This window comes from Chiloscyllium punctatum, chromosome 28 (genome assembly GCF_047496795.1).
Source record: "Chiloscyllium punctatum isolate Juve2018m chromosome 28, sChiPun1.3, whole genome shotgun sequence".
In the NCBI taxonomy this organism is placed as follows: Eukaryota; Metazoa; Chordata; class Chondrichthyes; order Orectolobiformes; family Hemiscylliidae; genus Chiloscyllium; species Chiloscyllium punctatum.
Window position 1 is genome coordinate 10,361,130 of NC_092766.1, and position 15,596 is coordinate 10,376,725.

General features: G+C 62.5%; 1 protein-coding gene across 4 annotated transcripts; it reads right to left on the reverse strand.

Annotated features, from left to right (window-relative positions):
* Positions 1-564: 564 nt before the first annotated feature.
* naxe (NAD(P)HX epimerase) lies at positions 565-15,163 on the reverse strand. 4 transcript variants are annotated; one of them, XM_072548899.1, is made up of 7 exons: positions 15,124-15,163; positions 12,323-12,544; positions 10,651-10,759; positions 9,170-9,280; positions 8,075-8,188; positions 5,891-6,038; positions 565-1,181 (listed from the first exon to the last, which is right to left on the reverse strand). In XM_072548899.1, exons 2-7 carry the CDS (start codon positions 12,493-12,495, stop codon positions 979-981), a joined length of 858 nt encoding a protein of 285 aa, XP_072405000.1. In that variant the 5' UTR covers positions 12,496-12,544; positions 15,124-15,163; the 3' UTR covers positions 565-978. The 4 variants fall into 4 exon arrangements, with proteins under 4 accessions (XP_072405000.1, XP_072405002.1, XP_072405001.1 ...); XM_072548901.1 differs by lacking the exon at positions 15,124-15,163 and adding an exon at positions 13,729-13,745; XM_072548900.1 differs by lacking the exon at positions 15,124-15,163 and adding an exon at positions 12,653-12,668.
* Between the last annotated feature and the right edge of the window lie 433 nt (positions 15,164-15,596).

Consider the following 15,596-nt stretch of genomic DNA (forward strand, 5'->3'; position numbering starts at 1 on the left):
TCTCCTTTACAGAGGGGGAGCCCACAGGGCAGTGAGGGGGAGGAGGGGGAGAGAGAAGGGGCGAGGGGGGAGGAGGGGGAGAGACGGGGCGAGGGGGAGGAGGGGGAGAGACGGGGCGAGGGGGGAGGAGGGGGAGAGAGAAGGGGCGAGGGGGAGGAGGGGGAGAGACGGGGCATGAGGGGGAGGAGGGGGAGAGAGAAGGGGCGAGGGGGGAGGAGGGGGGAGAGACGGGGCGAGGGGGGAGAGACGGGGCGAGGGGGGAGGAGGGGGGAGAGACGGGGCGAGGGGGGAGGAGGGGGGAGAGAGAAGGGGCGAGGGGGAGGAGGGGGGAGAGACGGGCGAGGGGGAAGAGGGGGAGAGAGAAGGGGCGAGGGGGGGAGGAGGGGGGAGAGACGGGGCGAGGGGGAGAGACGGGGCGAGGGGGAGGAGGGGGGAGAGACGGGGCGAGGGGGGAGGAGGGGGGAGAGACGGGGGGAGAGACGGGGCGAGGGGGGGGAGAGAAGGGGCGAGGCGGGAGGAGACGAGGCAAAGGGGGAGGAGGGGGGAGAGATGGGGCGAGGGGGAGGAGGGGGGAGAGATGGGGCGAGGGGGAGAGATGGGGCGGGGGGAGAGATGGGGGAGAACGGGGCAAGGGGGGATGAGGGGGAGAGACGAGGCATGAGGGGGAGGAGGGGGGACAGACGAGGCGAGGGGGAGGAGGGGGACAGACGAGGCGAGGGGGAGGAAGGGGAGAATCGAGGCGAGGGGGAGAACCGAGGCAAGGGGGAGGAAGGGGACAGATGAGGCGAGGGGGAGGAGGGGGAGAATCGGGGCGAGGGAGAGGAGAGGGAGAATCGGGGCGAGGGGGAGAACTGATGCGAGGGGGAGGAGGGGCAGAGACGAGGCGAGGGGGAGGAGGGCAGAGACGAGGCGAGATAACTCCTCCATATTGTAAAGGGCGGGGTGTGGGGCGGGGTTGGGGGGGGGGGGGGCTGTCTCTCACAGCAGCCGGTGAACACACTCAGTCCCCGGGTACTCGGGCAGGTTCAGGCCATACTTCCTGTCCAGTGCGGGGGGGACAAAGCGCCCCCCGAGGTAGTGGTAGCGTCCGTGGAAGTGAGCGGCTGCTTTCTTGGGGGCAGTCAGGGAGATGAGGAGGTCGGGCTGGATCCCAGTGGGATTACCCTTCTCCACATCCCAACCTACCGGAGGGAGGGGGAAGAGGGAGACAGAGGGAGGGAGGGAGGGGGGGAGGGAGAGGGGGGGAAGGGAGAGGGGGGGAAGGGAGAGGGGGGGAAGGGAGAGGGGGGGAAGGGAGAGGGGGGGAAGGGAGAAGGGGGGAAGGGAGGGAGAGGAGAGAGAGAGGGGGGGGCGAGAAGAGGGGGGGGCGAGAAGAGGGGGGGGCGAGAAGAGGGGGGGGCGAGAAGAGGGGGGGGCGAGAAGAGGGGGGGGCGAGAAGAGGGGGGGGCGAGAAGAGGGAGGGGCGAGAAGAGGGGGGGGCGAGAAGAGGGGGGGGCGAGAAGAGGGGGGGCGAGAAGAGGGGGGGGCGAGAAGAGGGGGGGGCGAGAAGAGGGGGGGGGGCGAGAAGAGGGGGGGCGAGAGAGGGGGGCGAGAAGAGGGGGGGCGAGAAGAGGGGGGGGCGAGAAGAGGGGGGGGCGAGAAGAGGGGGGGGCGAGAAGAGGGGGGGGCGAGAAGAGGGGGGGGGGCGAGAAGAGGGGGGGGCGAGAAGAGGGGGGGGAGAAGAGGGGGGGGAGAAGAGGGGGGGCAAGAAGAGGGGGGGGCAAGAAGAGGGGGGGCAAGAAGAGGGGGGGGCAAGAAGAGGGGGGGGGAGAAGAGGGGGGGGAGAAGAGGGGGGGAGAAGAGGGGGGGGAGAAGAGGGGGGGGAGAAGAGGGGGGGGAGAAGAGGGGGGGGAGAAGAGGGGGGGGGAGAAGAGGGGGGGGAGAAGAGGGGGGGGAGAAGAGGGGGGGGGAGAAGAGGGGGGGGAGAAGAGGGGGGGGAGAAGAGGGGGGGGAGAAGAGGGGGGGGAGAAGAGGGGGGGGAGAAGAGGGGGGGGAGAAGAGGGGCGGGAGAAGAGGGGCGGGAGAAGAGGGGCGGGAGAAGAGGGGGGGGAGAAGAGGGGGGGGGAGAAGAGGGGGGGGAGAAGAGGGGGGGGAGAAGAGGGGGGGAGAAGAGGGGGGGGAGAAGAGGGGGGGGAGAAGGGGGGGGGGAGAAGGGGGGGGAGAAGGGGGGGGAGAAGGGGGGGGGAGAAGAGGGGGGGGAAAAGAGGGGGGGGAGAAGAGGGGGGGGAGAAGAGGGGGGGGAGAAGAGGGGGGGGAGAAGAGGGGGGGGAGAAAGAGGGGGGGGAGAAGAGGGGGGGGAGAAGAGGGGGGGGAGAAGAGGGGGGGGAGAAGAGGGGGGGGGAGAAGAGGGGGGGGGAGAAGAGGGGGGGAGAAGAGGGGGGGGAGAAGAGGGGGGGGAGAAGAGGGGGGGGAGAAGAGGGGGGGGAGAAGAGGGGGGGGAGAAGAGGGCGGGAGAAGAGGGGCGGGAGAAGAGGGGCGGGAGAAGAGGGGCGGGAGAAGAGGGGGGGGAGAAGAGGGGGGGGAGAAGAGGGGGGGGAGAAGAGGGGGGGGAGAAGAGGGGGGGGAGAAGAGGGGGGGGAGAAGAGGGGGGGGAGAAGAGGGGGGGGAGAAGGGGGGGGGGAGAAGGGGGGGGGAGAAGGGGGGGGGAGAAGAGGGGGGGGAAAAGAGGGGGGGGAGAAGAGGGGGGGGAGAAGAGGGGGGGGAGAAGAGGGGGGGGAGAAGAGGGGGGGGAGAAGAGGGGGGGGGAGAAGAGGGGGGGGGAGAAGAGGGGGGGAGAAGAGGGGGGGGAGAAGAGGGGGGGAGAAGAGGGGGGGGAGAAGAGGGGGGGGAGAAGAGGGGGGGGAGAAGAGGGGGGGGAGAAGAGGGGGGGGAGAAGAGGGGGGGGAAGAGAGAGGGGGGAAGAGAGAGGGGGGAAGAGAGAGGGGGGGAAGAGAGAGGGGGGGGGAAGAGAGAGGGGGGGGAAGAGAGAGGGGGGGAAGAGAGAGGGGGGGAAGAGAGAGGGGGGGAAGAGAGAGGGGGGGAAGAGAGAGGGGGGGAAGAGAGAGGGGGGGAAGAGAGAGGGGGGGAAGAGAGAGGGGGGGGAAGAGAGAGGGGGGGAAGAGAGAGGGGGGAAGAGAGAGGGGGGGAAGAGAGAGGGGGGGAAGAGAGAGGGGGGGAAGAGAGAGGGGGGGAAGAGAGAGGGGGGGAAGAGAGAGGGGGGAAGAGAGAGGGGGGGAAGAGAGAGGGGGGGAAGAGAGAGGGGGGGAAGAGAGAGGGGGGGAAGAGAGAGGGGGGAAGAGAGAGGGGGGGGAAGAGAGAGGGGGGGAAGAGAGAGGGGGGGGAAGAGAGAGGGGGGGAAGAGAGAGGGGGGAAGAGAGAGGGGGGAAGAGAGAGGGGGGGAAGAGAGAGGGGGGGAAGAGAGAGGGGGGGAAGAGAGAGGGGGGGAAGAGAGAGGGGGGGGAAGAGAGAGGGGGGGGGAAGAGAGAGGGGGGGAAGAGAGAGGGGGGGAAGAGAGAGGGGGGGAAGAGAGAGGGGGGGAAGAGAGAGGGGGGGAAGAGAGAGGGGGGGAAGAGAGGGGGGGAAGGGGGGGAGAAGGGGGGGGCGAAGGTGGGGGGGGGAAGAAGAAGAGGGAGGGGTTGTGAGAGAGAGAGAAAAAATATCAGTGAGTGAGTTGGGACTAAAACGATGCCCAATAATATGACTGCACACCCCATCCCCTCCATCCGTACAAATTATTCCCTAAGGACAGTAATGGGAACTCAATATAGAGTCACAGAGCTGTACAGCACAGAAACAGACCCTTCGGCCCAACCAGTCCATGCCGACCCAGATATCCCAACCCAATCTAGTCCCACCTTTTAAATGCTGTCATTGTACCAGCCTCCACCACTTCCTCTGGCAGCTCATTCCATACACGTACCACCCTCTGGGGGAAAAACGTTGCGCCTCAGCTCCCTTTCCCCTCTCCCCCTAAACCTATGCCCCTCTCGTTCTGGACTCCCCCCCACCCCAGGGAAAAGACCTTGCCCTATTTACCCTATCCATGCTCCTTGTGATTTTATAAACCTCTATAAGGTCACCCCTCAGCCTCCGACGCTCCAGGGAAAACAGCCCCAGCCTGTTCAGCCTCTCCCCTGCAGCTCAGCAGGAAAGATTAGGACATCACGAGAGGAAGCCATTCAGCCCCTCCAGCCTAGCCCGTTGCTCAGCGAGAGGTCCAAGCCTCGATGATGGAACCTTTGGGGGTTAGAGACTTCCAGTGAGTCGCCCTCAGAGTGAGGGAGGAAGTTCTCCGACCCCAAGTGATCTCACAGAGGGAGACCACCCCCACCAACACACACCCTAACAGGATCCTGGGAGGGAAGAGACAACCCTTCCTGAGTCCATGCTGTCCTGGAATAGAAGCTGCGCCAGGGTTGAAGAGTGTCGAGGTGAGATCTCACCCAGGAGTATACTGCCCCACAGAGGGATACTGAGTGAGTCAGAGCGAGTGCAGCACCCCTCCCACCCCAAAGTCTGACAGCTGGAAGGGGAGGACTGCCCCATTTAGGAGAGGCGGACGTACTGAGACTGTACGCGTTGTGAAAGGAACAGAGCCCTTTCTGGCTCGACAGGGGAGATCAAGGAAGGGTTTTCCCCCACTGGGAGGGGAAGAACAGTTCGGAACAAGGAAATAGTTGGAGAGTGAGGGGCACCTACACCCCCTCCCAGGAAATAGTTGGAGAGTGAGGGGCACCTACACCCCCTCCCTATCTCTGTAACACCCCTCCAGCCCCCTACACCCCCTCCCTATCTTGGTCACCCCCTCCAGCCCCCTACACCCCTTCCCTATCTCTGTCACCCCCCTCCAGCCCCCTACACCCCCTCCCTATCTCTGTCACCCCCTCCCGCCCCCTACCCCCATCCCTATCTCTGTCACCCCCTCCCGCCCCCTACACCCCTTCCCTATCTCTGTCACCCCCTCCCGCCCCCTACACCCCTTCCCTATCTCTGTCACCCCCTCCCGCCCCTACACCCCCTCCCTATCTCTGTCACCCCCTCCAGCCCCCTACACCCCCTCCCTATCTCTGTCACCCCCTCCAGCCCCCTACACCCCCTCCCTATCTCTGTCACCCCCTCCCGCCCCCTACACCCCTTCCCTATCTCTGTCACCCCCTCCCGCCCCTACACCCCCTCCCTATCTCTGTCACCCCCTCCAGCCCCTACACCCCCTCCCTATCTCTATCACTCCCTCCCGCCCCCTACACCCCCTCCCTATCTCTGTAACCTCCTGAATGAAGGTTACTCTGGGTAGGGGTGAGGAAGAATATCCCCCCCTTGTGATGGGAGGGTCTCTGGAATTCTCCCAAACCGACCCCCAACCAAAAAATGTTGTTCATTTGCCGTTATGACCTGGGGGAATTACTGCTGAACGGATAATCCACAGACCCCAGTGCGGGGGGCGGGGGGGCAGGGTTCAAATCCCATCGTGGCAGATGGTGGGACTTGTAAACATCAAACATCGGGAATGACGACTGGGAATCCATTGCCGACGGTCGGAAAGGACCCCACCTGGCCCCCCCTTCAGGAAGGAATCGGCCACCCTTACCTGGTCTGGCCTACACGTGACTCCCGGAGCCACCCCCAGAGATGGAGGTTGACTCTTGACTGGCCCCAGGGTGGGCAACAGATGCCAGCCCAGCCAGCGGTGCCCTCATCCTGTGAATGGGTACGGCGACAGATTGGGGTGGGGGGGGGGGGGGAATGCTCCCACAGGTTACACTGATTGTAGGACATTGGCTCAGCGCTGGTCGGGGGAGGGCGGCCATGATCTGCAGACCTGCCCCGGTGTTCCCGGGATTCCCCGGCTGGGGGGGGGGCGCCGCGCTCTCACCTGAGGGGATGTCCACGCTGGCGACAGGTACAGTGACCCCCTCGAGGGTGCCCAGGACGGAGGCGAACGGCTCCCGCACCTCGCCCTTGAAGCTGAAGCCAAAGATGGCGTCCACCACGAGGTTGTAGACCTCGTCGATGAACAACGGCTGCCCCCCGGAGACCGGGTCGGGGGGGGGGGGGGGGGGAATAAAATAAAACAGAGGCATCAGATGTCAACTCGCTCAGCGACCTCCGCGCAGCTAGGGGGCAACCGCGGACCCTCGGAGCAGCACGCGATATTACCCCAAGCGACACGTCAAGCAGCACGTCAGCCAATGGGATCGCAGGGTTGGCATCGAAGAGCACCTCAGACAGGCGAAGGTGGAGGAGCAGCCCTGGGTGGACGGAGTGGTTTACGGAGAGAATTCCCCAGCTCGACAACCCTCCCCCCGCCCCTCACCCCACCACCCACCGCCCCACCCCAAACAGAAGGCTGAAGGGCTGGTCCCCCAAGGGAATCCTTGGATGCGCAGCACATTGCGAATGGAGAGATCTCAGAGAATTGTGTGGGGGTGGGGGGGTGGGGGGGCGGGGGGGCGGGGGGGGGGCGGCGTGGGGGAGCGGCATGGGGGGGGTGTGGGGGGAGGGGGCGTGGGGGGGGGGGGGCGTGGGGGGGGGGCGCGTGGGGGGGGGCGCGTGGGGGGGGTGCGGGGGGGCGCGGGGGGGGGCGTGGGGGGGGCGTGGGGGGGGGCGTGGGGGGGGGCGTGGGGGGGGGATGGGGGGTGGGGGGATGGGGGGTGGGGTGATGGGGGGTGGGGTGATGGGGGGTGGGGTGATGGGGGGTGGGGAGGTGGGGAGGTGGGGAGGTGGGGGTTGGGGGGTGGGGGGGCAGACATAGGGAGGGGATGTAGGGGGACAGAGGGGTGACAGAGATAGGGAGGGGGTGTAGGGGGATAGAGGGGTGACAGAGATAGGGAGGGGATGTAGGGGGCTGGAGGGGGTGACAGAGATAGGGAGGGGGTGTAGGGGGTGACAGGGAGGGGGTGTACGGGGTGACAGGGACAGGGAGGGGTATAGGGGGCGACAGGGATAGGGTGAGGGTGTAGGGGGCTGGAGGGTGTGACAGAGATAGGGAGGGGGTGTCAGGTCTGGAGGAGGTGACAGAGATAGGGAGGGGGTGTCAGGTCTGGAGGAGGTGACAGAGATAGGGAGGGGGTGTAGGGGCTGGAGGGGGGTGACAGAGATAGGGAGGGGGTGTAGGGGGCTGGAGGGTGTGACAGAGATAGGGAGGGGGTGTAGGGGGCTGGAGGGGGGTGACAGAGATAGGGAGGGGGTGTAGGGGGCTGGAGGGGGGTGACAGAGATAGGGAGGGGGTGTAGGGGGCTGGAGGGGGGTGACAGAGATAGGGAGGGGGTGTAGGGGCTGGAGGGGGGTGACAGAGATAGGGAGGGGGTGTAGGGGGCTGGAGGGTGTGACAGAGATAGGGAGGGGGTGTCAGGTCTGGAGGAGGTGACAGAGATAGGGAGGGGGTGTAGGGGGCTGAAGGGGGTGACAGGGACAGGTAGGGGGTGTAGGGGGCTGGTGGCGATGATGGGGAGGGTTGAGGAGGCGAGTCGCGTGTTCAACAGGGAGGACGCCAGTTGGAAAACCAGAGGTGTTGCTGGACCAGGGGTTGGTGCCGGTTTCCGAGTGCAGGGTGAAGTCTGAGCGGGGTCTGGGGGCTGTCTCCCTGTTCAGAGAAGCTGCAACACGGGAGTGAGTGAGGATAGGAGGCTGTGGAGGTGGTAAAGACACGGCCGCAGGGTTCAGCCACCCTCAAGGGGTTTCTGGTGAACGTCAGACAGCAGCAACATCTCAGGGGGTCTTGGAGACGGTACATCCTGCTGTGACTGAGCATCCGGGGGGGGTGGGGGGTGGAGGGAGGGGGCATTTGCGGGTGTAGTGCCAATTGAGCAGGGGGTGGGAAGCTGCTCTGTCCCTGGACGGTGTCGAGCTTCCCGAGTGTTGTCGGATTTGCCCCCTCCCCGTCCAGGGGCGAGTGGGGAGTATTCCCTCACCCTCCTGACTCGTGCCTCATTGATGGTGGGACAGGCTTTGGGGGAGCGGAGTCACTCGCTGCAGGATTCCCAGCCTGGGACCAGTTCCCACAGCATCAGGGGATCGAGGTTGGAGTGGACAGAGAGCCACACACACGGTTCCTCACCTCAGAAGGAAATTCAGTCAGGAAGGGGATGTCCATCCTCTGGCACTGGGTGGTCAGGGCCTCGAACAGGGGTTTGCTCGGGCGCTTCGGGTAGAAAATGCTGGGATCGTAGCCCTGCAAGAGAGAGGAGGGGGAAGGGAACATCGACTGAGAGACACAAACTCCAACACAACAAGCAGTGTCCGATAGCGGGATAAGCAGGACTTGCTCCTATAATAAGGCACTGCAGACACTGGCTGGGAGATTAACTCACTCACTGAGATCAACTGATGGAAGGGGGAGTGCGAGACAGAGAGAGAGAGAGACAGATGGATGGAGAGAAGGAGTTTAATCCTCCCATCTCCTGCTAGTAACGAACACTCCCACCTCAACTGTTTCGGAGCCATTCAGTCCCAACTCGCACATCTGAGTAAAACCATGGCTCTCAGATCTCTCTTCATTCACAAAGGCTCTCCCCCCCACCCCACCCCCAGCCCCACCTCTCCAACACTTGGTAATGGGGAAAGATTCCTCTTCATCGACACCAGGGTATCCCCTTCGACCCACATTTACCTCACTCCTAAATCTTCCACACCCAAAGGTAACCAAACTGATGGCACTGTGCTTTCCCAATGTAACCTTTCACCACAAGGCGCTTGGTTCTGGTGAATCGGAACTGCCCCGTCTCTCCGACAAGGTGGATTTACAGCTTCCTCAGCTTCACTCTGGATCTAACCCCCGTGCTGTCCCTGTCCCTGGGATGGGGGGACAGTGTAGAGGGAGCTTCACTCTGGATCTAACCCCCGTGCTGTTCCTGGGACAGGAGTGGGGTAGTGTACAGGGAGCTTTACCCTGTATCTAACCCTGTGCTGTCCCTGTCCCTGGGATGGGGGGGACAGTGTAGAGGGAGCTTTACCCTGTATCTAACCCCATGCTGGCCCTGTCCCTGGGATGGGAGGGAGCAGTGTAGAGGGAGCTTTACCCTGTATCTAACCCCGTGCTGGCCCTGGCCCTGTCCCTGGGTGTGTTGTGACAGGTATTGTAGGGAATGCTCTATTCTCATTGTTAAAAGACATTACTTCTAGTTTGAAGTGGGAGGAGTAGGCCTGAACTTACAAACAGCTTGAGGTGGCGCGCGCACACCAGCCCATCTCCCCCGTTGTTCCCCGGTCCGCACAGCACCAACACGGTGGGGGTCTGTTTCCGCAGCGATGACAGAGGGTACGTCTGGCAAGACAGGGAAAGGAGGGAGACAGCAAAGTTGTAAACACATCCTTGCAAGAGAGTTCAGCCATTGATGGCAGAAGGGGACGTTTCCCGTGGGAATCCAGCACTAGCGGGATACAGGGATGTTCTGTGACATCGATACCCGAGTCAAAAGGAAGGGACTATTTGAGCGGTCGCGGATTAATCCCCAAAACACAACTACCAGGAGCAAAACAAGTCATTCATCCCCTTCGAGCATGTTCCACCATTTAACACAATCGTGGCTGATCTCATCTCAGTCTCAACCCCACCTTCTTGCCCGCTCCCCATCACCCTTTGACCCATTATAAATCTGTCTGTCTCCTGCTCAAATCTCAATCAGAGATATTCCGTTGCTCTGCTTTGCAGTCCACCATACCCCCCCCCCCCCTCCCACCCCCCACTTCATATTTCTACCAGGATGAACGTGGGATACTGCGGGTGCTGGAATTCTGAAGTAAAATCACAATACTGCAGTGACGAGGGAGAAACTGAGGGACGGCCGATCAAAGAGCATGGTGCTGGAAAAGCACAGCCAACGTCCGAGGAGCAGGAGAATCGACGTTTCGAGCATAAGCCCTTCATCAGGAATGAGGGGGGTGGCCCAAGGGAGCTGAGATAAATGGGAGGGACGGGGGGGGAGGGGGGGGGGGGGGGGGGGGGTTGGGGGGAAGGTAGCTGGGAACGCGATAGCTGGATGGAGGTTGGGGGGGGGGGTGTAACGGTGCAATGGGGCGAGAGAGAGAGAGAGCGCCAAAGAGAAACAGAACATGACAGAGAGAGAGGGACTGCAAGAGATTAAAAGAAAATCTTTTGATGGTGGGTCACTGGACTTAGAGTCATCGAGACATACAGTCCAGAAACAGACCCTTTGGTCGAACTTGCCCATACCAACCAGATGTCCTAACCCTAATCTAGTCCCATTCCTTGTGACAGACAAGCAGGAGGCTGGAAGAACACAGCAGGCCAGGCAGCATCAGGAATCCTGTAAAAGGGTTACACCCACAATGATGAATTCTCCACACCTCCTGATGCTGCCTGGCCTGCTGTGTTCTTCCTGCCTCCTGTTGGTCTACCTTGGATTCCAGCATCTAGAGTTTTTGTTTTGTCTCTAGCCCCATTGGCCAGCCCTTGGCCCATATCCCCCCAAACCCTTCCTATTCATGTCCCCATCCAGATGCCTTTTAAATACTGTCATTGTACCAGCCCCCACCACACCCTCTAGCAGCTCATTCCATACACGTACCAAAGGAAGGAAAGGACAAAGAGTCTATGTACAACCAACTGATATTATTGCAATGCTTCTGAAGTGCAGGATTTCAAAATGAATTTCACAGGAGTTGGGCACGTACCTTGGCAATAGCAGTTGCACAGCTCAAACCCGCCAACTCCATCAGCTGGTCCACACTGAACTTGTACTCACTGAACAACTCTTGGTCAATGGCCTGGGCCTCTTCCTGACTGGGGAGGGGCAACACAGAGAGAGAGAGAGAGACACACACACAGTCAAACAACGAGAGAGAGATACGCACAGAGAGACAGAGAGAGAGACACACACACAGTCAAACAACGAGAGAGAGATACGCACAGAGAGAGACAGAGAGAGAGAGAGAGAGAGACACACAGTCAAACAACGAGAGAGAGATACGCACAGAGAGACAGAGAGAGAGAGACATACACAGACGCAGAGAGAGAGACACACACACACAGGTGCAGAGAGAGAGAGAGAGACACAGTCAAACAACGAGAGAGAGATACGCACAGAGAGGGACAGAGAGAGAGAGAGACACACAGACGCAGAGAGAGAGACACACACACAGGCACAGAGAGAGAGAGCGACAGACACACACAGTCAAACAACGAGAGAGATACGCACAGAGAGAGAGACAGAGAGAGAGACACACACACAGACGCAGAGAGAGAGAGAGAGAGAGACACACAGGCGCAGAGAGAGAGAGACACAGACAGACACACACAGTCAAACAACGAGAGAGAGACACGCACAGAGAGAGAGACACACACACAGACGCAGAGAGAGACAGAGAGAGAGACACACACACAGGCGCAGAGAGAGAGAGACACAGAGAGAGAGAGACACAGACAGACACATAGAAGTCAAACAACAAGAGAGAGACACGCACAGAGAGAGAGAGACACACACAGACGCAGAGAGAGAGAGAGAGAGACACACCGGCGCACAGAGAGAGAGAGAGACAGACAGACAGAGACACACACACAGAGTCCAACAACGAGAGACAGGTACGCACAGAGAGAGAGAGACACACACAGACGCAGACAGAGAGAGAAAGAGAGAGAGAGAGAGAGACAGAGACAGAGAGACAGTCAAACGACAAGAGAGAGACACAGACGCACAGAGAGAGAGAGAGACACACAGCGAGAGAGAGAGAGAGAGAGACAAACAGAGAGAGAAAGACAGAGATGGACAGAAAGAGAGAGAGAGACACACAGAGAGGGGCAGAGAGAGACGGACAGAAAGAGTATTCACTCAGCACAGATTTAAAATAAACATCTGTCTGTCCAAGTGCCATCCCCTTCAGCTGATGCCACCCCTGTTTTAAACAGAAAAATCCCAACAATGGAGGCTAACCTGGTTTGGTGTGGGGGACTCAAAAATCAGAGGAAGGTACAAGATAACACTGGAGTGGAGGCTGGGAAGGATTTTGAGATTCGCCCCTTCATGGGGGGTTGGGGGGGGGGGGGGCAAGGGGGTGTTAAAACGAAGGGGCCTCTGGTTCTGAGGACCTCTCGATCCTCCCAACAGAACAGCCCGGCCCACCCGTGTTTGCGTTCTCACCGACGCTGGCGTGTGTCTTAACTTTTCAGTCAGCTGATAAAATACCCTGAGCACTTGTAAGGAAAGACCGTCCACTGGAATGAGGGGCGATCGCGACCAGCAGGCACCACGCTGGGCTTAATCTTGAGGACTTTGTGGGAGGCTGCGAGGCTCATTTTCACAGCCCACCCTCGGCATCCTGCCTGGTGGGCTCAGACCGGGCGACTTACCCCAGGAACCTCACCGATTTCTCGCCCATCGTCGAACAGCTGGGGTCCATCTTCCCTGGCGTGAGCTGCCACCACCGGGGGGTCTTCGGGCACAGGAAGGCAGGAGCCCGTGAGATACCGCAGCGCGACGAGGCGAGAACGCTCAGGCCCAGGAGGGTCCTGATCCCAAACATTCAGGGAGTGGTGGGGGGAGGGGGCAGGACAAAAGGGGCAGCACGCAGTCTAGAGGAGAGAGAACAAACCCGGGGCTTAGCTCACACTTAGTACCACAGCAGGGCCACCTCCCTCAGCACTGACCCTCCGACAGTGCGGCACTCCCTCAGCCCTGACCCTCCGACAGTGCGGCACTCCCCCAGCCCTGACCCTCCGACAGTGCGGCACTCCCCCAGCCCTGACCCCTCCGACAGTGCGGCCCTCCCTCAGCCCTGACCCCTCCGACAGTGCGGCACTCCCTCAGCCCTGACCCTCTGACAGTGTGGCCCTCTCCCAGCCCTGACCCCTCTGACAGTGTGGCACTCCCCCAGGCCTGACCCCTCTGACAGTGTGGCCCTCTCCCAGCCCTGACCCCTCTGACAGTGCAGCACTCCCCCAGCACTGACCCTCTGACAGTGCGGCACTCCCTCAGCCCTGACCCCTCTGACAGTGTGGCACTCCCTCAGCCCTGACCCCTCCGACAGTGCGGCACTCCCCCAGCCCTGACCCTCTGACAGTGTGGCACTCCCCCAGCCCTGACCCCTCTGACAGTGCGGCACTCCCCCAGCCCTGACCCCTCTGACAGTGTGGCCCTCTCCCAGCCCTGACCCCTCTGACAGTGCGGCACTCCCTCAGCCCTGACCCTCTGACAGTGTGGCCCTCTCCCAGCCCTGACCCCTCTGACAGTGCGGCACTCCCCCAGCCCTGACCCCTCTGACAGTGCGGCACTCCCCCAGCACTGACCCTCTGACAGTGCGGCACTCCCTCAGCCCTGACCCTCTGACAGTGCGGCACTCCCCCAGCCCTGACCCCTCTGACAGTGCGGCACTCCCCCAGCCCTGACCCCTCTGACAGTGCGGCACTCCCCCAGCCCTGACCCCTCTGACAGTGTGGCCTTCCCCCAGCCCTGACCCCTCTGACAGTGTGGCCTTCCCCCAGCCCTGACCCTCTGACAGTGCGGCCTTCCCCCAGCCCTGACCCCTCTGACAGTGTGGCCTTCCCCAGGCCCTGACCCTCTGACAGTGCGGCCTTCCCCCAGCCCTGACCCCTCTGACAGTGTGGCCTACCCCCAGCCCTGACCCTCTGACAATGTGGCACTCCCCCAGCACTGACCCTCTGACAGTGTGGCCCTCCCTCAGCACTGACCCCTCTGACAGTGTGGCCCTCCCCCATCCCTGACCCTCCGACAGTGCGGGCCCTCCCCCAGCCCTGACCCTCCGACAGTGCGGCACTCCCCCAGCACTGACCCTCTGACAGTGTGGCACTCCCCCAGCCCTGACCCCTCTGACAGTGCGGCACTCCCCCAGCACTGACCCTCTGACAGTGCGGCACTCCCCAGCACTGACCCCTCTGACAGTGTGGCACTCCCTCAGCCCTGACCCCTCTGACAGTGCCCACTCCCTCAGCACTGACCCTCTGACAGTGCGGCACTCCCCCAGCCCTGACCCCTCTGACAGTGTGGCCTTCCCCCAGCCCTGACCCCTCTGACAGTGTGGCCTTCCCCCAGCACTGACCCTCTGACAGTGTGGCACTCCCCCAGCCCTGACCCCTCTGACAGTGTGGCCTTCCCCCAGCACTGACCCTCTGACAGTGTGGCCTTCCCCCAGCCCTGACCCCTCTGACAGTGTGGCCTTCCCCCAGCCCTGACCCTCTGACAGTGTGGCCTTCCCCCAGCCCTGACCCTCTGACAGTGTGGCCTTCCCCCAGCACTGACCCTCTGACAGTGTGGCCTTCCCCCAGCCCTGACCCCTCTGACAGTGCGGCACTCCCTCAGCCCTGACCCTCTGACAGTGTGGCCTTCCCCCAGCCCTGACCCCTCTGACAGTGCGGCACTCCCTCAGCCCTGACCCCTCTGACAGTGCGGCACTCCCTCAGCCCTGACCCCTCTGACAGTGCGGCACTCCCTCAGCCCTGACCCCTCTGACAGTGCGGCACTCCCCCAGCACTGACCCTCCGACAGTGCCCACTCCCTCAGCCCTGACCCCTCTGACAGTGCGGCACTCCCCCAGCACTGACCCCTCTGACAGTGTGGCACTCCCCCAGCACTGACCCCTCTGACAGTGTGGCACTCCCCCAGCCCTGACCCCTCTGACAGTGCGGTGCTCCCCCAGCACTGACCCTCTGACAGTGTGGCCCTCCCTCAGCACTGACCCTCTGACAGTGTGGCACTCCCCCAGCACTGACCCCTCTGACAGTGTGGCACTCCCCCAGCACTGACCCTCTGACAGTGTGGCCCTCCCTCAGCACTGACCCCTCTGACAGTGCGGCACTCCCCCAGCACTGACCCCTCTGACAGTGTGGCACTCCCCCAGCCCTGACCCCTCTGACAGTGCGGTGCTCCCCCAGCACTGACCCTCTGACAGTGTGGCCCTCCCTCAGCACTGACCCTCTGACAGTGCGGCACTCCCCCAGCACTGACCCCTCTGACAGTGTGGCACTCCCCCAGCACTGACCCCTCTGACAGTGCAGCACTGACCCTCTGACAGTGTGGCACTCCCCCAGCCCTGACCCTCTGACAGTGTGGCCCTCCCTCAGCACTGACCCTCTGACAGTGCGGCACTCCCCCAGCACTGACCCCTCTGACAGTGCAGCACTCCCCCAGCACTGACCCTCCGACAGCGCCCGCTCGCTGCAGGCCTTGCCCCGCCCTCCCCACTTGACGCCCCAATCAGCTGCCGTGACGGCCTGTCCGTCAGTACACACACTGACCACTCAGCACCGAGCGGAGGCGGGGTTAGTGACGGTAATCGCCTGTTGCGGCCAATGCGCCAACGCCCCGCCTACACCCCTCATGCCTATTGGTCCTCGTCGCCCGATTGGCAGTGTGCTCGACGAATCGGCATATGAGGACCAACTGGAAGCGAGCATGACCCAGCGTCACGGATGGGCGGGGTTTGTCTTGACCGACGGCACTCCAGTCCACTGGGACCCAGCGCGCTCCGACGAGGACCCAATCAGACCCTTGGAGAGGCGTTTCGCTCGTTCTGACTGACGTCGACCCTATCCAATCGGCATCAAGAGTGTGTACACTTGCCCAATCACTGGTCGGTTGTCCCACCATCCTTCAGCCATTCAGAAGTAT

Coding starts and splice junctions, on each gene's coding strand:
- naxe (XM_072548899.1), bottom strand. CDS start 12,495: ATGTTTGGGATCAGGACCCTCCTGGGCCTGAGCGTTCTCGCCTCGTCG. Junction 8,189..9,169: donor CGCGCCACCTCAAGCTGTTT/GTAAGTTCAGGC, acceptor TCTCTCTTGCAG/GGCTACGATCCCAGCATTTT. Junction 6,039..8,074: donor TGACTGAATTTCCTTCTGAG/GTGAGGAACCGT, acceptor TCCGGGGGGCAG/CCGTTGTTCATCGACGAGGT.